The sequence below is a fragment of the Scyliorhinus canicula genome, chromosome 7 (assembly GCF_902713615.1).
Source record: "Scyliorhinus canicula chromosome 7, sScyCan1.1, whole genome shotgun sequence".
NCBI classification, from domain to species: Eukaryota; Metazoa; Chordata; class Chondrichthyes; order Carcharhiniformes; family Scyliorhinidae; genus Scyliorhinus; species Scyliorhinus canicula.
The window spans coordinates 209,053,368-209,080,394 of NC_052152.1; the positions used below are offsets into that span (position 1 = coordinate 209,053,368).

At 44.4% G+C, this 27,027-nt stretch overlaps 1 protein-coding gene across 7 annotated transcripts in view; it reads left to right on the forward strand.

Moving 5' to 3' along the window:
* The window catches only part of ralgapb (Ral GTPase activating protein non-catalytic subunit beta), a 140,298-nt gene that overhangs the window by 79,675 nt on the left and 33,596 nt on the right, over nt 1-27,027 (forward strand). For 2 of the 7 annotated variants that reach the window (XM_038803826.1, XM_038803831.1), the window contains 11 exons: nt 3,249-3,363; nt 4,186-4,333; nt 4,420-4,484; nt 4,662-4,800; nt 9,472-9,480; nt 13,261-13,394; nt 15,629-15,811; nt 18,507-18,658; nt 19,245-19,432; nt 22,194-22,297; nt 24,550-24,702. In XM_038803826.1, the coding sequence (XP_038659754.1) occupies nt 3,249-3,363; nt 4,186-4,333; nt 4,420-4,484; nt 4,662-4,800; nt 9,472-9,480; nt 13,261-13,394; nt 15,629-15,811; nt 18,507-18,658; nt 19,245-19,432; nt 22,194-22,297; nt 24,550-24,702 (1,390 nt within the window). The remainder of the gene's footprint in view (nt 1-3,248; nt 3,364-4,185; nt 4,334-4,419; nt 4,485-4,661; nt 4,801-9,471; nt 9,481-13,260; nt 13,395-15,628; nt 15,812-18,506; nt 18,659-19,244; nt 19,433-22,193; nt 22,298-24,549; nt 24,703-27,027) is intronic. The other 5 variants (XM_038803828.1, XM_038803832.1, XM_038803830.1 and 2 more) reach the window with 3 other exon arrangements.

Below are 27,027 nucleotides of genomic sequence, written 5' to 3' on the forward strand. Positions count from 1 at the left end.
ACCAGGTTGCTGTCATCTTTTCAGATCTTGCTGCTGACGTGACTGGGCAATGCCTTGAACAGTGTGAATGGTATCAACAGACTTCGGGGGACGCAGACCAGTGAACTAGGTGGACACGTGCCAGATAAAATTAAATTCAGAGAAGTGTGAACTGATACTTTTTTGCGAGGAAGAATCAGAGGAGGCAGTATAAACAAAGTGGTTGTCACAACAGAGACCTGGGTTTTTATGTGCACAAGCCGTTGAAGGTGGTAGGACAGGTTAAGAAGGCTGAGGAATGGGGTGCAAAATAAAATACATTTTACTGTACCTTTGGGGAGCACTAGTTAGGCTTCAACTGGAGATTAGCGTGCAACTCTGGGAACCCCACCTTGGGAATAGTGTTCTTCAAGAGAGTGCAGAGGAATTTTACTCGGAATGTTATCAGGGATGAAGCACTTGAACTATGACAGGATACCGGAGAAGCTGGGCTTGTCCTCCTGGGAACACAAGTTGAGGGCTGCTTTAATACAGATGTTCAAAATCGAGGGCTTTTAATAGATTCCACTGTTTCCATTGGTCGGTGGGTTGGTAACCAGAGGACACAGAGTTGAGATAATTAGCAAAAAAAACAGGATGGAGATGAGGAAAATATTTTAATGCACTGAATTGTGACCTGAAATCAACTGCCTGAAAGGGCGGTGGAAACAGAGTCAATTGTATTGAAACATAACTTAATAATATGCTGAGAGAAACATTTGAAGAGTTATTGATAAAGAGCTGTGGAGTGGGACTAGTTGGATAGCTCGTTCAAAGTACTGTCTGAGGAATGAAGGACTGAGCGGCCCCTTTCACTGCTGTAAGATTGTATGATTCTGTGAATGGAACCGGGAGATGGAGAAGCGTGTCAGTGCCATCTAGTGAAATATATGTAATTCTCAGTTTTAAAACACCTCTACATGGTGGCACACGGTTAGCACTGCTTCCTCAAAGCGCCAGAGTCACGAGTTTGATTCTGGCTTGGGTGACTGTGTGGAGTTTGCACGTTCTTCCCGTGTGTGCGTGGTTTTCCTCCGGGTGCTCCAGTTTTCTCCCACAGTCCAAAGATGTGCAGGTTAGGTGGATTGGCCATGATCAATTGCCCCTTAGCATCCAGGGATGTACCGGTTAGATGCGGTTATGGGGAGTGGGCCTAGGTGGGGTGCTCGTTCAGAGGGTCAGTGCAGACTTTATGGGCCGAATGGCCTCCTGGACTGTAGGAATTTGATGAATTGTGTGACTAAATCTTGGCATTTGGGTATGATGTTAAGACCCCCTGGGCGAGTGCGGGGTCAATTCCAGCCACACCTGACCCAGGGTCACTCCCTGGGCGAGTGCGGGGTCAATTCCAGCCGCACTTGTCCTGAAGTCCCTCCCTGGGCGAGTGCGGGGTCAATTCCAGCCACACCTGACCCAGGGTCACTCCCTGGGCGAGTGCGGGGTCAATTCCAGCCACACCTGACCCAGGGTCACTCCCTGGGCGAGTACACAGTCAATTCCAGCCCCGCTCGACCCGGAGCCGCAACACGGTTGAAATTAACCCTTAATTTTTAGAAAATACCCAAAGTCTTTGGTCTTTGACTGCCCAATAACTACAGCCACCAGGTTTGTAAATTTAAACACATTGTTTTATTATGAACAACAATAATAATTAAACAGGCAGCAGTACAACTGGGTAACTATATCTAATTCCTAAACCCCGCTCTTTAACTCACTGCACCCTCTGTACACACTGAAAACACAGAGGGGTGTAAAAAAAAGAATAATACGAAATGTAAAAGGATAAGCGTCTCTGTTTCAGATGGACATCTTCCAGATAGATTCCTTTCTAGTCCAGCCCTTCAGTTGGATTTCTTGCTTTCAGTCTGTAATGGTTTGTAAATTCATCAGGATCTCGAGACATCACTGCAGACTCAGACCCAGCAGGCTGGAAGCATTTTGGAGAGTGAGAGAGCGAGAACTCTCAGCTTCTTCCCTCAGTGACCAGGAGAGTTCTCCCCCCCCCAGGCTCTCTGAACAACCCTAACTGGCTGAACCCAATCACTGTCTGTCGCCGGGCAGGATAGCCAATCCTAACTCTCAGCATCTTCCCTCAGTGTCCAGGAGAGTTCCCCCCCCCCCAGGCTCTCTGAACAACCCTTACTGGCTGAACCCAATCACTGTCTGTCGCCGGGCAGAATAGCCAATCCTAACTCTCAGCATCTTCCCTCAGTGTCCAGGAGAGTTCTCCCCCCAGGCTCTCTGAACAACCCTAACTGGCTGAACCCAATCACTGTCTGTCGCCGGGCAGGATAGCCAATCCTAACTCTCAGCATCTTCCCTCAGTGTCCAGGAGAGTTCCCCCCCCCCAGGCTCTCTGAACAACCCTTACTGGCTGAACCCAATCACTGTCTGTCGCCGGGCAGGATAGCCAATCCATTGGCTACCAGCTAACCAATCGAACCAAATCCCTCTGATCTCTTGGATTCCAGAAAGTCTAAATTTTTTTATATTCAAAATCAATCATCAATATGCAGTGTACTATTTTGCAAATTTTGAGTTCCCCACTTCCTCTGATCAACTTAAAGGTATATGTTCATTACAGATCCATGGATCAAAAATGAGAACGAAAAGTGAAAGAAATGAAAAATAAGAAATGAGAATAACAGGAAGGTCCTTACAATGACAAAAGCTACTGGGATCACTTCCATTCCACTTCCACCTGCCTTGAACTTGTCCCGATTCAATTTCAACTTCCATTCTCCACTTTCACTCGCCTTCTGTTTTCCTTTACCCTTGGGCCCCCTCTTCTTATCTGTGTCCTCACTGTTTACTTCTCTCTCTCTCCTTTTCCCATTCTTACTTCCCCGTTTTCACTCCATTTTCCTTTCCTCCTCCCTCCCTTTCCTCGCTCACTCACAGGAATAGTAAATCATCATTTCTGTGCATTCTTAAGAACAATAGCACAATACAAGATAATATATCTGGGTTGGAGAGGAAATAGGCATACCGCTTATCCTCCATTCTACCAGCACTGCTTGATCTTCGAACAGCTATTATCTCCGTTCCCAACTCTGCTGCCCCACAGATTGTATTGTTTGCTGTTCATTAAGTAAATGTTGCAAGGTATTGCAGAAGTGGTCAAAGCATTCAGTACAGTAACAAAATCTAGACTGAGCTTCAATTCTGCTGCATTGTCTAAACTACATTTTGAAAAATAAGGGATATTTTTCCATCCCCTCTTTTTGTAGAGAGCTTTCAAAATTCAAAGCGTATGTGAATCCCACTGAACTCAGGAGAGCATCAATCCACATTCTGCTGTCAATGCTGCCTCTCCCACATCACTTTGGGACAGTTAAAGCAGAGGTACTGTTCATTATTGACTACTGGCTATATCTAATAGAGCAGTGAAGAATTGAAAATTCCAACGGTGATCTAGATGCTGGTGGACGGGGTATGAATTTGATTTTACAGGCTTTAATTCTTTTTACGGAACAATATCACCTTTAGTTTGAGATATTGTGTCCGTATTTTAGGTATATCACATTTATAGATATATTCCCTTGTGTCTTTATGGTCCTGGGCTGTCAAGACCAAGAAGGTTCCATGTTCGATTCATAGCTGAACTAGCTGGTCTCTGCTGTCAGCGATTGGGAAGCCACGGTAGTTGAGAAATAGACAGATTTCTGCTTCTGGTTGACATCCAGCAACCCTTGCTTTATGAAAGCACAGCTGGTGCTTGGCTGTGATATCTTCCCATGGAGCAAATGCTTACAAACACTGTCTGTTGTTGCATTTGAAAAACTGGCAATCCAATAAAGTTATTCATGTAACAGCCAGTTGGGGGGGAAGGCAGACATCAGAATTCTGGGGGGGGAGGAGGTTATAAAATAAACAAAAAAAGGGCAGCACGGTGGCGCAGTGGTTAGCACTGCAGTCTCATGGCTCCGAGGTCCCAGGTTCAATCCCGGCCCCAGGTCACCGTCCGTGTGGAGTTTGCACATTCTCCCCATGTCTGTGTGGGCTTCGCCCCCACAACCCAAAGATGTGCAGGGTAGGTGGATTGAACAGGCTGAATTGCCCCTTAATTGGAAAAATGAATTGGGTACTCTAAATTTATATTTTAAAAATAAACAAAAACTAATAGAATTTTTAGCTGTGTCCACAAGTTTTCCTTTTTCTCTCTAGGTGCTTTTGGAAGGAAAATTCAGCAATGAGGATTCCTCATTACACGACAAGCCTGTTACCTTTCTTTCCCTGAAATTGAGGCTCGTCAATGTGTTAATTGGTTCCCTACAGACTGAAACCGATCCTAACAACACGCAGATGATCCTAGGTCAGTAATGATCTTATTTGGCTCATAACCTTATTTATGGTTGCCAAATGTTGTGATTGTTTATCAAAAGCCTGTTTTCCTTTCAGGTGCCATGTTAAATATTGTTCAAGATTCTGCTCTTTTAGAAGCAATTGGTTCTCAAACGGAGTTGGTAAGTTGGCGAGCAGCTATTGTACATTTGAAATCTTTGAGAGGCGCTACCATGGATGACAATTTATATTATAGAACATTGAAAATGTTGAGACTTTTCAGTTCTTAACAGTTTTGATGCTTAATCCTTTGAATAGAACTGTTTGCATCCTGAGTTCGGTGCTTTGTGCTTTTGCAGAGTATTGGTGATAGCACTCACGTGTCGCTCAAGAGTCACAGTCGAAACAGCAGTGGCATCAGTATGACCAGCACTGGCAGCTCTGAAGCCACAACACCAGACAGCGAAAGACCAGCACAGGCCCTTCTGCGGGATTATGGTGAGCGATACGTGGCATTAAAATTACACATCCTTCGCGTAGTCTAATTCTGCTGTTCATCTCAAGTTGTGTCCTTGTAAAAACAAACGTTGGCTATTCCATTATGTAATGATGTTTAAGAACATGTTCTCTGCCAAGTATTGGGCACCCAACTGCGATACTGTAGTTTCCAGATTATCTGAATGATCCTGTCAGAAAATACAACCCTCCGGGCAGCCAATTGTTCAGAATTCTAGCAGCTGTTTGTTGAAGGATCAACAGTCCGAATGCTAAAAGAGCACTCCACCTTTACTGCAACATGCCAAGAGGATTAACAGGACGATGCGAATCCTCGGGAGCCCGGGTAGGTTCAAAGCAGCCTCCGAGACATCTGAAGTCTGGAGCAAACTGCTCCATTGAGAGCTTCAAATACTCCTTGTTTTAGTTGTGCCTGTGAATTGATGCTAGGGTGGAGGTCTGGTTGAACCGTGCTCGTTCTTAGTAGCAATGCCGGGCGAAGCTCCAGGAAGCTACTGCTCCCACTGAGTTTTAATCATGCAGAATTTGTACTCTGCAGGGGCTGCCTCCTTAACTTTGTTCTGTCCCATTAAGGGGCCAGAGATATTGCAGCTGGAAGGCAAACTTGTCAATTGATTGGACTGCTCAATGTTGGGTAAAATCATAGGGATTGTTATCCAAACCTTATTGGTAGTACTGTTGCTGCTGTCTCAGAAGACATTAGTTCAAGTCTCCCTTTAGAGACTTCAGCAACTAATCTAATCCACTTTAGTGCATTGCTTAGGAAGGGTTGCACTGTTGGAGATGACGTCCTGTAGGTTAAAATTTGAACTGAGGTCACATCTGCCCTTTAAGGACATAAAGAATCCTATGGCACTACTCAGGAGAACAAGGAGAGTTCCCCATCCCCTGTAAGAGTGTTGACAGCTCCATTTCCTACATTATCTCAGTGACTGCATTTCAAGAGGAATATGTTGAGATACCCTGAGAAGGTGAAACGTGCTCTATAACAAAGGTCTTCCTAGCATCAAATTTAAATTTGGTCTGAAGGGATAACGTCAGCACCTTGTGTACCATTTACAATTTTGTTTGAATAAAGTACACATTACATGGATTTGAAGTGAAGATTTCAAAAGGCGAGCTTGTGAGAAAGTAAATTTGATGGCTGATGTCACTTATTGTTTACACAGATATTGACGTGTCAGGTGTGGCGATTGTCAGGCTTGCACAGACCATGTTGGCTGTGTCAACATCTACCCCCCCATGGCTGGTGGCCAAGTTAGAATAGTCAGTAACAGACTCTGCTGCTATTGGTGTGATTTGTAAAATCTCATTTCAGTTTGCCTTTCTGGGATTTGCAAATTGTTCAACTTATTTACATGAAGCCAATTATTTAAATATGAGAAAAAAAATTAGGTTAACTAAGTGTTTGGTTCTGATCAACCTGAGGGAATAGATTGGTTTTGAAATGTTTAACTTGTCTTTGTTTCGGTATTAATAGTGGCAGCTGAGTTGCTGAGAACTAACTTTAAGCAATAAGGAATTTCTAACAATTTAGCATGGCATGCTCAGCATGATGTTGAATTGCATGCAGAAGAACATAGCAGAATGTTTGCATATGCAGATAAGTCACAAACAATCAGACAAATAAAGTAGAATGACAATAAAATGAAAGAAAAGATCGAGTGCAGTTACATCAACTAGAGCTGGGGTACTGCAGCTTGGAGTGTGGCTCTTGTGGGTTTTAAACGATCGTGCGATAAGGAGTGGAGATGGGACCCAGGGGCTTCTCCAGCTTCTGTTGGAAAATTGATATGGACCTACTTAATTGAGATTGCATGTATGCAGATTCAACAGTAATTAATCTTCTAGGATGCTGTTGAAGTTCTGAGATCTGATGCACAGTAATTGCAGTCTCATAAATCTATTTAAAGAATGCTGCAAACTGAATCACTTCCTTCAGTATAGTATTGATATTGATAGCATGCAGTAGCACCTTCTTTATCTGTGAGGAAGAACAATTTTAGAAATTGCAGCTCATGACTTTCAAAACTTTTTCACTTTAAATTTCCAGCAAACCCTGTAAAGTGGAAATGTGGGGACCGTTGGGTGAAATGTATCAGTGTGCCTTTCATTCATCTATGAGAGTGACAACGTGGGGCTGCTATGGAGGGATTTAATTGAAGTGTATCCATTGTTGTGTAATATTTGTTCCGGATAATATATATATAAATGTACATTTACAACTCAAATTTGCACAGGGGTCTAACATTTCCAGGCTCATCATTCCTTTGGTTATTTGTCTTCAGCATTTCCTTATTTTCTGACAAAGAATGTCAGATCCTTCGCTACCTCCTCCTCCAAGAAGGTAGGCCAGAAGTATCCAGTCAGTTGTTTTCTCAGTTATTCAGTGGGAAACATTGAATGAAAGGAAGAGAGGAGCAAAATCCTTTTTCAGCCAGTGTTGGGTCACTCCTAGTTCCAAGCAGAGGGACTAATTTGGTTTAACTGTACAGATTGCTAAAGATTTTGAAAATCTAGTATATTGGACTCAAACCTGGCCATGACAGAAGGATCAGTCATCATCCTATCATCCCTGTGTCTTTGTATCTTCAGTCTCCCTCGGACAGGTAGTGTTGCTTTTGATCCAGTCATTAGTTTTGCCCCAAGTGATTTACAGAGCAACTTCAGTGTACAAAATACACCCTCCTCATTTGCTCAGGGATGTGGGCATTGCTGGCTGGGTCAGCATTCATTGTCCATCCCCAATTGCCCTTGAACTGAGTGGTTTGCTCGGCCATTTCAAAGGGCATATGTGGGCTAGACTGGGTAAGGCCGGCAGATTTCTAGCCCCAAATGGGCATTAGTCACCTTTCTCCATTTTGAGACACTACCTTCCACCACTACTTTCTGTCTCCTGTTGCCCAACCAGTTCTTTATCCATCTAGCTAGTACACCCTGAACCCCATACGACTTCAATTTTTCCATCAACCATATGTCCTGCATTACTCGTGCGCTTTAACTATTTTATTCAGTTATTTATTTTCTTTTATATATTAATCTTATCACAATTACTGTATTTTTTTATACCTGAGAACTAGAATAAACCTTGACCCATTTACTGGATACTCACCAAACCGCTACCTCGTTCCTCTCTAATAGAGCGAGAACCAATTCCTACAGGATGAAAAATCAGAAAAGAAAAGGGAGTATTTAAGAGTTAAAAGCCTGGGGTCAGAATGTGTTGGTTAAAAAGAATTCTGTTCTGCAGGGCCTGGTCGGTTTTAGCAGCCAGCAGGTGAAATTGATGATGGAATGTGTTTTTCGGTCTGGGCTAATGCATTGTGGTTTGCCTGGGGAAGTCCTTGGGGAGTTAATGTGCTTTACAGCCTGCAGAGAAAAGGGGCAGGATTCTCCGTCCCACCGCACCGATTTTCTGATGCGGCATGCCCCTGCCGGCAGCAGGATTCTCCGCCACAGCAGCCGGTCAATGGGGTTTCCCATTGTGGCCTCCCCCACGCTGTTGGGAAATCCGCGGGTATGAACTGCGCTGCTGGTAAAACGAAGGATCTCACCGACAGAGAATCTAGCCCAATTTGTTTGTCAGCTTGGGAAGATGAGGGAGCTGGGTGGAGCCAATGAAGGCAGAGAGACATTTTGAAAGCATTAGAGAGACTTGGTGGAGAAACTTTGGAGAGAGGAGTTGAATCCTGATCTGCCTGATGCTGAGTCCATAATTCTCCCACAGTAAGATAGACTTGAGATCTGTGTTTCTTTTCTTGTTGTTTAATGGGAAATTGAGAAGTAGTGAAGTTACAAGGTTTAATATTGTTCTTTTTTTAATTAAGGGACAATTTAGTATGGCAAATCCACCTTCCCTGCACATCTTTGGGTTGTGGGGGCGAAACCCACACAAACAGGGGAAAATGTGCAATCTCCACACAGACAGTGACCCAGAGTCAGGATCGAAGCTAGGACGTTGGCGCTGTGAGGCAGCAATGCTAACCACGGCGCTGTAAGGCAGCAGTGCTAACCACTGCGCCACCGTGCAACTCTGTTTAATATTATAGTTATAATAAAATTTTGTTTTAAAAATAACCAAACATTATTTCTTCATGCAATCACTCCTGGAGTAAATCATTCTTTCTGCACAGTCTTTCAAATAAACTAAAATTATTGGTGTTTCAGTCCAGTATCCCAGTCACTGTCAAGGTCTGGTCTGGGATCCTATTGCGTCTCATCCAGAAATCAGCACCTCTGACAGCGCAGTGCTCCTTCAATACTGCACTGGAGTGTCAGCCTAGATTTCCTCGTGCTGAAGTGTCTGGAAACACAGTTTTCTAACTCGGGTACAAACCCTCCCAACTGAGTGAAGTGTTTCAACTTCATACCAAGTACAAAAACTAGGAACTTTGTAGCGATCGTTCTTGAGAGGCGCCCAAACCATTTTATTCCCCTGCCATGCCCGATCTTTGCTTTTTTTGGTTATAAAGTGTTTTGCTTCAACTGTACTAGAACCAGTGTATCTGATTGCGAGCCTGACCTGTGGAACACTTGCCAATGTTGAATGTTTCCCATGACCATTTTAAATGCTGCCAGTACCATATTTGTCAGCAACGTTGCTGTGTTGCATGTTGAGTTAATTTTGTTCATTTTTTTGTATGTCTCCAATAGGTTGCACAGGTATTTGTGTCATGAAAACGATTCATCAATTTAAATTCTTCCATCAATTGTATTTATCACCATATAAAGGGTACAAAGTACAGCACATATTGCAAATAATTTTTTCTTTGAATTTGATTGCCATTTGAACCAGTGTCCCTTTATTATTTTGCATTACGTTTTATTTTCAAATGTAAAAATTCTCCACTGCTCTGTCCTCCACCTGCCCTGCTTGGATTTCTTGTTTCTGTTGTGGCAAACTTTAATTCGAGCATACCTCCTCGCCCATTCCCTTGAGCCAGGTATGTATATTTCTCAGTCCGAGTGTGGATGGGGCAGTGGACTCGGACCATTTTTCTTACACTCAATTCAAATTTAATCTCCGTGAAAGAAAGCAAGATCCTTTTTCTGGTGGAAAAACTATTTTAACATTTTGGATCACAAATGGAATCACCTCACAAAATATCCTAATGATCTTTCTGGTATTCCTGAAACAGGCAAGTGTTGGACCCAAAAGATTGTTGTTCTCTTTATGAAACATTTTTAATGATATGGTGCTAAATACATGATCACTTCATTAAATTTAAGACTGGTTTCAGGGGCTCACTGTTTCACTGTTAATTGACCTAATGCTGTCTCTCTGCACAACTAATAGGCTGTTCAGATATAACTGTGACTTAAGGTGTTTCAATGCAAATTCCATTGACTTGTATTAGCCAAAGCAGTTTAATTTGGATTATAATGTTATTTGTCTCTCTCTCTTCCCTGCTATATCTTATTGAATAGTTAACTGAAATCAGCTTAGCCATGTTGCAATGGGTTAGAAGGACACAAATTGGTCCGATTGTGTATGCACTGGGAGCGGCAAAATCGGTTTGGGCTCCTGCTCCTGATTATCCACCAGCCATAGCTTTGTGTGCATCTGTGTGTGCATGGACTTGTGCCAGGACTAGTTGGAAATTTGTGTGTATGCACTTGTACCAGCTCTAACTGGAAAGTGCATGTGCTTGTGTGCTTATTTGTTTGTACAAGGCCGAGCTAGAAGTGTGTGTATTTGTCTGCTTATACCAGGTTATATTCCTTCAACACCCCCAGCACTCGTTTTCCCAGTTGAGCGGGAGGATAATACATGTTTATTCATAACTCCCTCCAGGGTGGCGCAGTGGTTAGCACTGCTGCCTCATGGCGCCGAGGTACCAGGTTTCATCCCGGCTCTGGGTCACTGTCTGTGTGGAGTTTGCACATTCTCCCCGTGTCTGCGTGGGTTTCGCCTCACAACTCGAGATGTGCAGAGTAAGTGGATTGGCCACGCTAAATTGTCCCTTAATTGGAAAAAATGAATTAGGTACTCTACATTTATTCTCAAAAATAATTTAAGAAAATCACTCCCTCCGAGTTCTGCTTTCTAGAACCTAGGTATAAGAAGAGAACAGAATGGAAATAGAAGCAAAATAATTCCTACAGTGCATAAGGAGGCCATTTGGCCCATTGAATTTGCACCGGCCCTATCAAAGAGCACCTTACCTAGGCCCACTTCCTCGTCCTGTCTCCATAATCCCACCTAACTTCCACATCTTTGGACTGTGGGAGGAAATCGGAGCACCCGGAGGAAACCCACGCAGACACGGGGAGAAAGTGCAGACTCCACACAGACAGTGACCCAAGGCCAGAATGGAACCCGGGTTCCCTGGCACTGAGGCAGCAGCAGTGTTAGCATTTTCCCATTCAAGTTGAGTAGACGTTTCTAGCAAAAACAAACTTTGTTCAGATGAGAATTCCCCTGGAGTTGCACCTTTCCACTATACATCCAGCTACACGGGAGTAATTTGACGTGGAGAGCCTATCTTGTGGATGCTTTGTTCAAAGTGATTGCTTTCCCTGTCCAAATCTTTCACATAAATACAGTCTGAAATGCTGCCAACAAAATGGAATGTTGTTCAAAAATCATCCATGTTTTCCTCTGTTCTGGAAATGTTGCCCACCACAATGTAGGCACCTTGTCTGATTCGTAAGCCTGCACCATCATCCCCAGCTAGAAAATCAAAGCAACCCCCTTGGCATGAATACCTTGAATTATGATTGAGCGACAACAATCACTTGTACAGGGTGTAGTGCCAGAACCTACATCCCTTAGTCAGATGAGCAGTGCTCCAGTCTATCCAGATAGAAGTCTGATAGCGATACAAACCTGCCCCCGTTTGCTCCAGCTATTCAAATCCCCCTTGCTCTTCACTTTGACAGTTCTGAGTCTGATTGATTTAGTTTTCAGTGGCCCTGCCCAACCATCAAACAAGAGAGAATTTAAAAATTCAGAACCAAAGGGAGCCTTACTACATACCTCTAAAAATAAAGGTTTAAAATTGGCAGAGTATTTTAATTGTAGAATTATTTCCAAAATCTATTGTCTTGGTCTTTAAATCTGTAGTGAAACACCTTCAAAGATTTCTTTGTCACATTTCTCAGAAGTGCATAATGATAGCATCTTTATCATTTGCCATGTTGTACTGAACAGTACCTTGATGGTTCTTCTTGTTCATGCAAGTCTACATATAAGCATCATCACGTTGTCTCACACAGTATATGTTACCTGTCATGTATGACAATTTATTTTTGCTTCTAATTTTTCATTATTGTTGATGGGAGAGATAATTCCCTTCTGACTTGTCCACTAGAGTCCCAATAGGGCTTTTTTGCAGATAATCCCCTATCCAGTGATTATGCTCCTGCCAATGGAGTTTACCCCCCTGTACCTCAAGCACATTTCCTTGGAGCTGTCCAGTGGAAAATGTACAATAATTTACTCGTCACAAAAATCACATTTTAGAATTGGTGAACTGCGATTGAGGAGTGAGACTCGGTAAAGGTGATCCTTTTTTAGCCCATTTCATCTCAGTCTTCCAGTAACAGTCCTCCAATCCTCGAAGTACAGTTTGAATGGCACATTCCACTGTAATGCCCTCCATAGTTGGATAGCCACCTGAAGGTCATCGAAATTTAGATATGAATATTGGCCACTTGTGCAGCTGCCACCATGGAATTATACCTGAATGGAACAGGCAGATGGATAAAATCCTGCACAAGAAAACTAAAGGGGACTGTGCTGAAGAGCCACTGAAATACGTTCTTATAATCACAGCACCAGCTTCAGTGTAACTGGTCACATAGTTGAGAGTAAAGGTTTACTAGCATTTTGAAAATTATCAAAGATGGGATTCAAGATGCAGGTCACCTGTGATCTAATTCATCGGAAGAATAAGTTTTAGGGGCTGATAAACTGGATCGATATCCTTCAATTTTGTAACACTTACCGCAGCCTCCTCCCCTCCTTTTTGGTTTACTGATATTAGCTCATTCCTAGATTCATTCAAACCATTCCACAGAATGATTGAATAAAAGCGGAGGGCAATTAATCTGACTTTGCTTCCCAATCAGACGCATTTTTAGTGCTTTTGAACTGAGACTGGATTGAAAAGAACAATATTTAATTTGGCAAAGTATTGAGTTTAATGAAACAGGCCTACAAGTAACATTCATCTTAAATCTGTACAATTTTCTCTAAAATCAGTCCATGAAGACCACATTGCCCCACATTGTTGATATGAAGACTTGGGTCCTTTCATTCTAATGCTGACAATAGACACGGCCTCATTGCTACTGGGATGGGAGCAGGTTTCCTCTTTTGACTGCTGTCCTTGCTGCATGTGTTGTGAGCTTGTGCTTGTTTTGATTGCTTTGCTTGTAGTTACTAATGCCCAATTGTTTTCCCTCCCCGTGGTGTGTGGTATTGGGGTTATATCATAGCTCTTCATACAGATACAGCATCGGGACTACTGATCCGCAGTATCCATTTGGTAACGCAGAGACTGAACTCTCAGTGGAGACAGGATATGAGCATCTCATTGGCAGCACTTGAATTGCTCTCCGGGTTAGCCAAGGTACAGTGATAGTTTAAACATTTTTTTTACATGTATTATAACATCTAATTGAGAAAATGATTGCTCTTGAAGTTGTGTGACGCCACAAACGGACAGAATCTGGACTCTGCCGGTAGTTCATGCCCAGTTATAATTGGGACGGGCAAGAGAGGTGTTGGGTAAAAGCGGAGGATCAAGAATTGTTGATCATGATGCAGCTCTTTGCAGCCCAAAAGATCAGTGGGTTCGACTGCACTGAAATGATTCACGGTGGTTTTCTGTTGACTTAAAGTTCTTCCTCCTTGATCAGAAGGCTCCCCCTTTACTCAGCAATGACTGACAAACCCAGTGTTCTTCCCCAAACCTGTGAACGTACATTCACAGCTTGAGTGGAGCATTGGGTGCCTCTGAATCTTGACTTTGACAACCTTCCCTTAAGACCTGACAAGGAGTAAGAGAGGTGAATCATTACAAGTCGTTGGCGTGTGCTTTATTGGGCCAACAGAAATCCACCTAAGCAGAATTTTGCAATTTGGTGATCTGAACTCTTAAACACAGCGTTGGGTTCCTGTGACTGTCAGCTGTCCCAAAAAATAAATTTCAAAAGGCACATTGATGCAATGTTTCTGCAGGGAATATCACTGTGCAGCTCACAGTGTCATCATCAGCCTGGCTGCAAATCAGACTTGCGCTCACAATGTACCTGTATGTACATTCATACACTGGGCTGCCCTGTCCCCAGGACATTTAAATAATTCCCATTTATAAAAAGCCCAGCTTCTCATGAACTCCTGAATAATTTCTTGAAGTTCGAATTGGAATTGTGAAGTGAAGCTGTATGTGACAAATGCCTTAAGATAATTTGTAGTAGGTTGCACAGATGATATTTTTAGATTCCTGGACACTTGAAGCCTTTGAGTGGTTTTTAGATGTGCTAACCTTCTGCAGTTTATCTTGACAGGATCTCAACATGTGAATGACTGACTGCTGCTTGACAACTCTCGTGGTCAATTATTTGAGATTTTTAGATTTTGATCACTCAGGCAGCAACTGAGAGTATGTTGTACACCAAAGGCATAAGGTTTATGTTGCAATATAATTCAAATTCGGTATCAAATTGGGGGAGAATTAAATAAGTTAAGTAGAGGTGTGATGGATGAATTATTTTACAGTTCAGAGGGCAAAATGAAGCTACTTTCTGTATGTGTCAATAACACTTCATTTTGATTAGTGATCTCTGGTCCATACTAGAACGACACTACTGGCCTGAGCACTGCAGAAGTGACCAAAAAATTTAAACAAAATTGACAAAAGCTTAAGATCTCTATTCTGCACCCCCCCCCCCCCCTGTTTATTGTTAGAAGTCCAGGTTAAGAGCCAGGCTTGGCCTTTGGGTGTCACCTACTGACTCTGTTCCTGTACTTTCCCAAACCTTTAACAATCGAGGTCCGTGTTTACTGTCCTGTGCATGGAAAAGTTTTCTCTAATATTTTCTATTTTTGTTACTGAGATACGAGTGTGTCTGATCGATCACCAACCATATCCCACTGTTTTGGAATTTTACTGACAGTGGTGCACTGCTTCAGATGAGCTTGCTGCCACAAAGTGGGAAGTAAATTCAATATTCAAATACACTATTAAGGACCATTTTACCAGGCCATTGGCATCTTGCCAGCTGCGGTTTGACCGCCAGCCAATGCAGGTAGCCTCTCCGGCAGCATCCCTGGAAAAGGGGATGGATATTATTTAAAGGTATGGGGCTGTGGGCAGGGATGACAGCCCCCACGGCCCCACCAATTACTCAGGAGAGGGTTTCCCCTCCATTGGTATTAGTTTTATTTCTTCAGACGTTTTCTGTCTGTTGTGGGCTGCAGGGCTCCACTCTTCCTCGGTGTTGGTCACTGATCCTGGTGGTGGAGGTTTATGAGCTGCTGAACCTCTGATTGGGGCAGATGGCCCAGGATTGCAGCCCTGATGACAACTTATTGAGGAGCTGCTGCCCTACAATCAAGGAGGATGTGCCCCTGGCTGGCTGTCCGTGTTATGGACACATTTCTGGCCACCGCCAGGACTTCAACCTTTTCAATAACATTCTGTCAATTTGCTCATTAGTTAATTTGCTTTACCAGTATTTCTAAAAACTTAAAGAGAATTCTATATTTGCAGAGTGAAGCTGGAAACAAAACCTCACTCCAGCCTCCTTTCTTCAATTCTTTCATCCCAAAATGAATACAAATGACTTCTTCTTTAAACAGGTAAAGGTGAACGTGGATTCGACAGACCAAAAGCGTGCAGTTAGTTCAGTGTGCAGTTACATTGTACACCAGTGTAGCAGACCCGCCCCATTTCATTCCCGAGATCTACACTCTATGATTGTGGCAGCCTTCCAGTGTCTCTGTGTCTGGCTCACAGAGCATCCAGATATGCTAAATGAAAAGGTACGTTTCACATCGAGCGTAAATGACTGGTTAACTTTGTTTTGCAGAGGTTCGGGTTTGGGGTGGGGTTTATTAAATGGGTGAGGTTGCTGTACGAGGTCCCGATGGCGAGTGTAGTGACAAACGGGAGAAGGTCCGAGTACTTCAGGCTCTACCGTGGGACGAGGCAGGGGTGCCCCCTGTCCCCCTTGCTTTTTGTGTTGGCAATTGAGCCTCTGGCCATGGCGCTCAGGGAGTCGGGGAGGTAGAGGGGTCTGGTGCGGGGTGGGGAGGAGCACCGAGTGTCGCTCTATGCAGATGACTTGCTGCTGTATGTAGCAGACCCGGTGGAGGGAATGCTGGAGGTGATGGAGATTCTTGCTGAGTTTGGGAGTTTCTCGGGCTACAGGTTGAACCTGGGCAAGAGCGAGCTGTTTGTTGTACACTCGGGAGATCAGGAGGAGGGGATTGGCAGACTCCCGCTAAAAAGGGCAGTGAGGAGTTTTGGGTACCTGGTGGTTCAGGTGGCTAGGAGTTGGGGGATTTTGCATAAGCTTAATTTTACTCGGTTGGTGGAGCAGCTGGAGGAGGAGGAGTTTAAGAGGTGGGACACGCTGTCGTTGGCGGGTAGAGTACAGTCAATGAAAATGACGGTGCTCCCAAGGTTTTTGTTTCTGTTTCAGTGCCTCCCCATTTTCATTCCGAGGGCCTTTTTTAGGAGGGTGAACAGCAGCATCACGGGATTTGTTTGGACACCCGGGACTCCGAGGGTGAGGAGGGTCTTTTTGGAGCGGGGCAAGGATAGAGGGGGGCTGGCGCTGCCCAACCTCTCTGGGTACTATTGGGTGGCTAACGTCACGATGGTACGTAAGTGGGTAATGGATAGGGAGGGGGCAGTATGGAAACGGATGGAGATGGCGTCCTGTGGAGGCACGAGCCTGAAGGCACTGGTAACGGCGCCGTTGCTGCTCCCTCCAACGAGGTACACTACGAGCCCGGTGGTGGCGGCTACCCTCAAGATTTGGGGGCAGTGGAGGCGACACGGGGGAAGTGGGGGGCTCGGTGGAGGCCCCGCTGCGGGGGAACCACCAGTTTGTCCCAGGGAACATTGATAGCGGTATTGTCAGGGGGGGTATTGTTTATGTTAATTTAATTATTGTTAATTTATTTTGTTGTTTTTTGGGGGGGTGGGGGGGTTTGTTATATGCGTTGTTACGGGTGCCGGGGGGTGTTTACTATTATTATTATTATTGTTCTGTTGCTATACATTTTTCAAAAAATTTCAATAAAAATTATTTTTTTTTTTTAAACTTTGTTTTGCATAGCTGGACAGCCTCAAGGCTAACCACCTGTTTGAGCTGGCACGGCTGGATGCCATATTGGGGGCATGGAAAGAGAAGGGGCTGGAGAGAGTGGGTGGTTTATTCCTGGAGAGGCGGTTTGCCAGGCTGGAGGATAAATTTGGGTTGTCCGGCTCAGACACGTTTAGGTACCTCCAGGTCCGGAGCTTTATGAAGAGATTGTTCCAGAATTTCCTGGTGGTGCCGCCATCATCCTGATTGGAGAAGATTCTCTCCTGTTCGGGGTCGGAAGAGGAGGGCAGTATATCCGGCATGCATGAACGGATCGTGGGGGAAGAGTTGAGTTCGGTGGAAGGGGTAAAGACTAAATAGGTGGAGGAATTGGGGCCAATACTGGAGGAGGAGGTATGGAGTGAGGCACTGCGGAGGTGAATGCCACCTAGCCGTGTGTGAGACAGCCTGATCCAGCTAAAGGCGGTGTTTCGACCCCACCTCACTCAGGCTAGGATGAGTGTTTTTTGAGGGGGTGGACAATAGGTGTGAGCGCTGTTCGAGAGAGTCTGCATACCACGCACATGTTCTAGTCCTGTTCCAAGCTGGCGGGGTTTTTGGAGTTTCGTTTTAGCACCACGTTGGCGATTTTAAATATTGAGGTGGAGCCCTGTCCTTTGGCTAGTTTTGGATGTGCCAGAGCTGCGGGTGGGTGCAGGGACAGATGTCCTGGCATTCACATCATTGGCAGAGCGGAGGCGGAACCTGTTGGGCTGGAGGTGAGAGCTTTGGCATTGCTAGGGGATTTAATGGTGTTTTTGCACCTCGGGAAAGGTCAAATGCATCGCGAGGGGATCAATTGGAGAGTTCTAACGGATATGGCGGCCTTTATGCCGTATTTCAGAGAATTTGTCACTGTTAGGGGGTGGTGCTTGGAGTGGAGGGTCACTTTGGTGGTCTGGTTTAAGGGCTGTTGTTTATATTATTTTGCACAAAGTGTTAAACTTTAATAAAAACATTTTTTTTAAGAACTTTGTTTTGCATGTCTGACTGCTCCTTTGTAGTTTGATATATAGAGACTTTGTGCTGTCTTTCAGCACTTTGTTCTCTCATTTCTCATTACTTCTGCTCTGCTGCTTCTTGCCAACTATCATCTTCTCCAATTCCAGATTTGTTATTAAGAGTTGCAGCCGTGTAAAGCGTGCAGAAGCCAGAAGACCTCCCAGATTTGCTGGAAAAGCACAAATGAAGCTTCAGCCCTACTATACAATCAGAACAGAAAGATTAGAGCTGTATAAACATGTGCCTTGCTGAGAAGATTAATTTTATACATTTAAAAGATAGTGAGGAAAGAGTGTAGCTACACCTCAACTTCAAAAGCTTGCTGTGTTTATTTCAGTCTAAATTTCTTCCTTCTTTCTCAGGACTGCCTGATCGAGGTGCTGGAAATTGTGGAGCTAGGTATCTCAGGAAGCAAATCGAAAGCCAGTGATCAGGAAGTGCGATACAAGGGAGATAAAGAACCGAACCCTGCTTCAATGAGAGTAAAGGATGCTGCAGAGGCCACACTCACATGGTACGGCATCGAAATAACTTTCTGACAATATTCCTTGAATTAACCCGACTGATTACCTAATGCCCTTAAGAAGGATTACCATCAGCTTTTTCCAATCTGGGACCCATATGGGTAGGGTTGATGCTTAGCAGTCTTCTGTAGTAGCCTAGCAACCTGCTTCGTCAAGGAACTATGGGATGGACAATAAATGTTGATCTTGCCAGTGACACCCAAATTCTGAATTACTTGTTTAAAACTGCATAAAGTCTCATCTTGCCTGTGTGACCGAGGGTGCCGAGTTTCACATCAGTAACTACACTTTAGAAGTATTCTATTGGTTGTGAAGTTCTTTGTGACGTCCTAAGGACATGATGGGTGGCATATAAATGCGAGTTCTTTCTGATTTTTGTTATTTTCCATGTCTTAATAGAAGAGCTAAAAATAGATGAGATCAGTCATACCAAAGACACCTGAACTTTGCTGAATATGCTGGCTGCTTAAGGTTCAGTTTCTTTATTAATGTAGATTTGAATAAACTTGTGTGTTGCTTTTTAAATGAGTATACATATACAGTTAGAATGGATATAATACTACTTTTTCTTCCTAGTATAATGCAGTTGCTCGGAGCATTCCCCTCTCCAAGTGGCCCCGCCTCACCCTGCAGCCTTCTCAACGAAGAGACACTAATCAAATACTCCAGGCTGACCTCAACCAGCAAGAACCATTTCCGATACTTTGTCTTGGATAACAGTATCATTTTGGCAATGTTGGAACAGCCCCTGGGCAATGATCAGAGTGAGTTCTCAATCTCCTTCAGACCAAGTACTTTGCGTTGTTTCTGCGGCTGGCCGAGAAACAAAAATTTCAATTGTTCAGCAGCAATACCTGCTGCTTTTAGTATCACAGCTTGCAGATCGTTCAGCTTGAGAATAATTTAACCAGCCTGATATAAACTAGGCTTATCCAAGGTTTTCAGGACTAATTTTAGACCCAGTGAATTTGGATATGGCAAGAGCCAACTTACATCTCCACTTTTGCGAGTGGGAATGATCATAGCAACACCCCAGGGCAATAATGGCCATAACATGATTAAATGTGGCATCGTTTAGAATAAACCAATGCAATAAGCCAATATGCAAGTTACTTTAAAAGAACAATTTCCGTTCCTAGTACTCGACTAAGGGGCTGTTTAGCACAAGGCTAAATCGCTGGCTTTGAAAGCAGGCCAGCAGCACGGTTCGATTCCCGTAACAGCCTCCCCGGACAGGCGCCGGAATGTGGCGACTAGGGGCTTTTCACAGTAACTTCATTGAAGCCTACTCGTGACAATAAGCAATTTTCATTTTCATTTCATTTCAACACAATCTGGGATGAAAACAAAGACAAACAACTGGCCACAAAATAAATCATGAGGGTGAGTGCAGACGAAACAAATGTGGCCTGAAATATATTAGCAAGACAATAGAAAGTGAAATAATTCCAGGGATAGCTCATCCTAGTGAGACCACTTGGAAGAATGCAAGAACCTGAAAAAGAATATGAAGTGGCCTATTAGAGAGGGCGGACGATAGCACAGTGGTTAGCATTGGTCCCAGGGTCGATTCCCGGCTTGGGTCACTGTCTGTGTGGAGTCTGCATATTTTCCCGTGTCTGCGTGGGTTTCCTCCGGGTGCTCCGGTTTCTTCCCACAATCCCGAAAGACGTGCTGTTAGGTGAATTGAACATTCTGAATTCTCCCTCTGTGTACCTGAACAGGCGCTGGAATGTGGCGACTAGGGGCTTTTCACAGTAACTTAATTGCAGTGTTAATGCAAGCTTATTTGTGACACTAATAAAGATTATTATTAATTATTAGCAAAGAAAAAAAAGCAATAAGCACTGATGCTGCAGCCAAATTCACCAGTAAGCAAGAGGATTAGCAAAGAAATTAGATCCATTATGGATGCAACAGGTTGAACTAAAAGCAGCTAACATTCCAAATGACTTTCTAGAATATTCACTAGGGAAGATGCTCAGCATAGGGGATAAATATTGAAAAGAGTTTATTTTGCACAGGGTAAGAGAGTGGAACAAAGTGGTTTGCTCTTTCCCAGAGCCAGTGCTGTTGTGATTGGCGCAATTCTCTGTCCCGGGTGCAGTGGGCCCCCAGGATTCACCGTCTCGCCAGCCGGCCAATGAAGTTTCCCATTGTGGGCAGCCCCATGCCATCAGGGAATCCCCGCCGGCCGAGCGGAGAATCCCGACAGCGGAGAATCCAGCTGCTTGTCTTTCTGCACATTACTCACCTTGAGTGGTATAAAAGACCTGTGGCACCTGCCGTCACTAAGCTGAGTCCAGTTGTATTTGTTTGCAACTTGATGGTGAAGCTAACAGTGAAGCTCTGATGTTGGTGATCTGAAATGTACCTTTGCGTCGCGTTGCAATGTTACCGACAATTGCTTGTTCATTTTAGATGTTTAGATTACAAGAGTCTCTTTTGTTTTAAGCTAAGCATAGTCAGGTTAGTAATTGGGAATGGTGACAAAGAAATCTTAACCTTGGCTGTTTGCCAGCAGTTCGTTAGTGGGTTGTGCCAGTTTGCACTCCACTTCAGGTCAGTGTGCAGGATGTTATCAACTCTCGGACTTTCTTAAAACAATTCTGTGTTATCCAAAAACACCTTGAATGCATTGAAAGTGTGACTGAAAGATACCAGATGCTGTTGGCTGCACCACTCCCTGCTTTGTAGTCTCAGACCTGCCCAAAAAGCAAATCACACTTAAAATGTCAGCTCACTAGCAGTTATGGTATAAAAGAATTGGAGATCTCCGTCCACAGCTTGTAAGAGTGATGGAGGGCAGCATGCGACGCAGTGGTTAGCACTGGGAGTGCAGCGCTGAGGACCCAGGTTCGAATCCCGGCCCTGGGTCACTGTCCGTGTGGTGTTTGCACATTCTCCCCGTGTTTGCGTGGGTTTCACCCCCACAACCCAAAGATGTGCAGAGTAGGTGTCAAAATTGTTCAGAATTTTGGGCACCTCAATAAGGTCGCCTCTTAAGCTTCTCTGCTCCAAGGAGAACAAGCCCAATTTCTCCAATCTTTCCTTGTATCTAAAATTCCTCATTCCTGGTATCATTCTAGTAAATCTACTCTGCACTCTCTCCAAGGTTTTCACAACCTTGCTTAAATAAGGTGCCCAGAACTGAACACAGTCCACCAAATGTGGTGCAGCATCCAAGTGTAGAGGTGTAGCATCACTTCCTTGCTTTTATACTCTATGCCTGTATTTATAGACCCAAAGACCCTATAAGCCTTCATATGCCAGGTGTCTGCCATTTAGTCAACTTGTCAATGTATATGTTGGGTTCCTAATCTCTGCCAGGATGCTGTGGAGCTGTAGCAATGTTTCAGAATGGTATTACTGGGAATGTGAGAGCAGGGTGCCAATGGCCACCTCTCCATTGTGTGAGGAAGGGAGATCCAGCTGGACAGCAGGAAAATAAAGTTCTTCCACTTTGCACAACTTTTGCTGCAGTTTAATATTTTTTGAGATTTGATTTGTTTGTTTTCCCAACAGACCCTTGCCCCTCAGTTACTGTCCTGATCCGGGGAATGTCTGGGAGGCATGCCTGGACCATGCAACTCTATCACCAGCCAAGGGGGTCTCGAGCAAGTCAAAAGGTTTGAATTTGGTTCAATAATACTATATTGTCTGGTGTGTGCCAACATCTTATCTGTCGAACAGTTCAACTAATAGGTCTATTAATTTACTGAAACAATAAAAGGAGGGAAATAAATCATCTCCTATAAGTTTATAAGATTCTATTCATTGTGGAATGATTGCGAGTCAAAAGAAAGTACAGCCGTACCCTCTGCATTGGGGTTTTCAGGCTGGAGTTCCTGCCTGCACAGTAATGCACCTTGATCAGCGTAGTGGTTTGCAGTGTCAAAAGAGGCAGTCCTTTTAGCAAATATTACCAGAAATAGTATGTGATTCCTGGCTCATTGAATTGCGGATGAGGTGATTGCAGCACTGAAACAGTACCTGTGATTTCACGCTCTGGCACAGAGGTGTTGGGATGCTCGGAATCTTTGCATTTCAGAATCTGGAGCTGTAACTCTAGAGAACACCATCTATCAAACTGTAGGTGTTTACAGCTCTGGCGCACGCTGTTTAGCTAGATATGTCTGCGCAGGCCATTTACTAGAATGATCCAACACTAATCATGCTTACTCCCAAAAGCTTTCTCTCCTTCAGGTATTTATCAATGCAACAGCAACCCTCAACAAATACATCCTTTGGTTGTTCTGAATAAGAGCCATGTATATTGCTCCCATTCCTGTAGAGACCGCTAACCTTTTTTTTTAAAGAAGCGAATTTCCCAACAAATGACAAAAATAACCAAAGAACAAAATTTCACATTTTAAGACTTCCATTGCAGCAAAGTCAATATGGATCAAACCTTGCACAATGGTTAGCACTGTAGCTTCACAGCTCCAGGGTCACAGGTTCGATTCCCACTTGGATGACTGTGCGGAGTCTGTACACTCTCCCCGTGTCTGCGTGAGTTTCCTCCGGGTGCTCCGGTTTCCTCCCACAAGTCCTGAAAGACGTGCTGTTAGGTGAATTGGACATTCTGAATTCTCCCTCTGTGACCCGAACAGGCGCCGGAGTGTGGCGACTAGGGGCTTTTCACAGTAACTTCATTGCAGTGTTAATGTAAGCCTACTTCTGACACTGATAAAGATTATTATTATTACTTTACAGACCGCTAACACCAAACTAAAGTAAAGATACTTTTGCATTAACTAACCTGCAACACAATTGAAAAAAGTTTTGCAATCCCTTTCACTATGCACCACACACCTGGTAGATTGAAGTATAAAGCAGCTCCTGGCTCTGCAATGAGCTCATTGCTCCCTGCCATACCAACTTGAAACGTTTGAGCCCTTTGAAAATCGTTTCATTCAGCCGAGTGTTCTAGCTCCAGTTTTCACCAACAAGGCCCCACTTGGCGACTCCATGTTCCTTAAACCTCCTGCCTATTATGTCTCCTTCCTTTCAAACTGAAAACAAACTTTCAAAAACTTCCTGCTTTGCTGTTAACACAAAACAGTCTTTCTGCTTCTCCGTGACGGTATCCGCCCTGTGTCGCAAAAGAAGTTGTCCTTTTTCTATGCGTCCTGTGTCAAGGTGTGAAAACTATCATTGGTTTAGCACAGGGCTAAATCACTGGCTTTGAAAGCAGACCAGGGCAGGCCAGCAGCACGGTTCAATTCCCGTACCAGCCTCCCCGAACAGGCGCCGGAATGTGGCGACTAGGGGCTTTTCACAGTAACTTCATTCGAAGCCTACTCGTGACAATAAGCGATTTTCATTTCATTTCATTTCATTTGAATAGGCTTCTGTTTGAGTTACTCCCGTGGCAACGACACCACATAGGCATGTCTCTGAGCTGGGGTGTTTCCAGAATTCTGCATTTTACCTTAATGGACACATTTTAAAGATATCCATCTTGTAAAGTACAGCTTCATAACAATATTTAAGATGCGAGTTCCTGCTTTCTTGGTGGTGCAAGCAATGTGGAACTGAGCCGTGCAGGCTGCCTTCAGTTCCTGGTCTTTGCAAGGTTAGCAGTTCTCAGATCATAAGAATCACAATCAATCTCATCCTTTACCCTCCCAGTGTGGAGAAGAAATAATTTGTCCGGTTTCCTGCTCCTGCTCATTGTCCGGTTTCCTGCTCCTGCTCATTGTCCGGGCAATCCTGCTGGAAGGTCCACTTGTGGAAGGTGTAGCATTGATTTGACCGTGAAAGCCGTCGTGATCGAATTGCTTTTTAGCGATCATAAATAGAACGCACCCCAGCAAGAGATGTGAGGGGGGAAACTGAAGAGAAGCTAGTTGTAATGTAACTGTAATGTCATCCACAGGCATTTGTCCCTGAGCCTCATCCTCCTCCTAAAGATGACGTAGGAATCAAGTACAATGTCAAGCATCGGCCATTCCCGGAGGAAGTAGACAAAATTCCATTTGTAAAAGCTGATCTTAGCATTCCTGATCTGCATGAGATTGTCACTGATCAGGTGAGAGTAATATAGATGGATTACACCCTCATTAATGCTTTATCTGTTGCTTCTTTATATTTGGGGAATGTTTAGCATAAACTAGGTCTGGATCAGCAATGTGATATTGGGGATATTGTGAATATGGGTAGCGTGATCCAGGGCAGTGTAGACGGGTTGGTGAGATGGGAAGGACGGTGGCAATGGAATTTAGCCCTGCAAACTGAGAGGTGGTGTGTTTTAGGAGGAATAACGAGGCAAGGGAATACACAATAAACGGTAGGACGCTGGGATGTACAGAGGGGTGCATCTCCAGAGATCCCTGAAGGGCAGCACGGTAGCATGGTGGTTAGCATAAATGCTTCACAGATCCAGGGTCCCAGGTTCGATTCCCGGCTGGGTCACTGTCTGTGCGGAGTCTGCACGTCCTCCCCGTGTCGGCGTGGGTTTCCTCCGGGTGCTCCGGTTTCCTCCCACAGTCCAAAGATGTGCGGGTTAGGTGGATTGGCCATTCTAAATTGCCCGTAGTGTCCTAAAAAGTAAGGTTAAGTGGGGGGTTGTTGGGTTACGGGTATAGGGTGGATACGTGGGTTTGAGTAGGGTGATCATGGCTCGGCACAACATCGAGGGCCGAAGGGCCTGTTCTGTGCTGTACTGTTCTATGTTCTAATGCCAGCAGGACAGGCAGATAAGGTGGTTAAAGAGGCATATGGGTTACTTGCCTTTATTAGCCGAGGCATAGAATATAAGAGCAGGGAGGTTATGATGGAGCTATGTAAAACGCTTGTTAGGCCACAGCTAGAGCACTGTGTGCAGTTCCGGAATCCACACCATAGGAAGGATGTGATTGCACTAGAGAGGGTGCAGAGAGTGAGGAGATTCACCAGGATGTTGCCTGGGCTGGAGCGTTTCAGCTATGAAGAGAGGCTGGTTAGGCTGGGGTTGTTCTCCTTGGAACAGCGAAGGCCGAGGTGAAACTTGATCGAGGTGTATAAAATTATGCGGGACATGGGGTAGATAGGAAGAATCTTTTGCCCTTAGTAGAGACGTTAATAACCAGGGAGCATACATTTAAGGTAAGGAGATTTAATGGGAATTTGAGGAAAGACCTTTTCACCCAGCGGGTGGTGGGAGTCTGGGACTCGCTGCTCTAAAGGATGGTGGAGGCAGAGACCCTCACAACATTTAAGAAGCATTTAGATGAGCGCTTGAAACGCCAAAGCAGACGGGGCCAAGGACCAAGTGCTGGAAAATGGGATTAGAATAAATAGGGGCTTGATGGGTGAGCTGTGAGGAGGATGCAGAGATGCTTCAGCGGGATTTGGACAGGCTGAGTGAGTGGGCAGATGCATGGCAGATGCAGTAGAATGTGAATAAATTTAAGCAGATTATTATTTGAATGGGTGTAAATTGAGAGAGGTGGATACTCAGCGAGACCTTGGTGTCCTCGTGCATCAGTCGCTGAAAGTAAGCGTGCAGGTACAGCAGGCAGTAAAGAGGGCAAATGGTATGTTGGCCTCCATAGCGAGAGGATTTGAGTATCGGAATAGAGATGTTTTACTGCAGTTGTATAGGGCATTGGTGAGGCCACACCTGGAATATTGTGGGCAGTTTTGGTGTCCTTATCTGAGGAAGGATGTTCTTGCTATGGAGGGAGTGCAGCGAAGGTTTACCAGGCTGATTCCTGGGATGGTGGGACTGTCATATGAGGAGAGATTAAGTCGGTTAGTGTGGTGACTAGGGGACTTTCACAGTAACTTCATTGCAATGTTAATGTAAGCCTACTTGTGACAATAATAAAGATTATTATTATTTGTGCTGTAAAACATTAAGGACAGATTGTGAGTCATTTCTTCTATGGAGGTGTTTTGGGTTGCAGTGTGACATGTCTCTGAGCCAGGAGCTCTGGCTTAATTTTGTAAACATTTTTAAATAATCTTTATTGTCACAAGTTGGCTTACGTTAACACTGCAATGGAGTTACTGTGAAAACCCCTAGTCGCCACACTCCGGAACCTGTTTGGGTCACAGAGGGAGAATTCAGAATGTCCAGTTCACCCAACAAGCCCGTCTTTCGGGACTTGTGGGAGGAAACCGGAGCACCCGGAGGAAACCCACACAGACACGGGGAGAACGTGCAGACTCCGCACAGACAGTGACCCAAACCGGGAATCGAACCTGCGACCCTGGTGCTGTGAAGCAACAGTGCTAACCACTGTGCTATTGTGCTGCCCTAGATCCACTCCAGGATTTGATGGCATAAAAAGCACGTTGATAAAGTGGCCAAACAGGTTTGGCAGCTGGTTAGGGCAGAGAGTCTCTTGGTCAGCCATGCTTGATGCAGAGT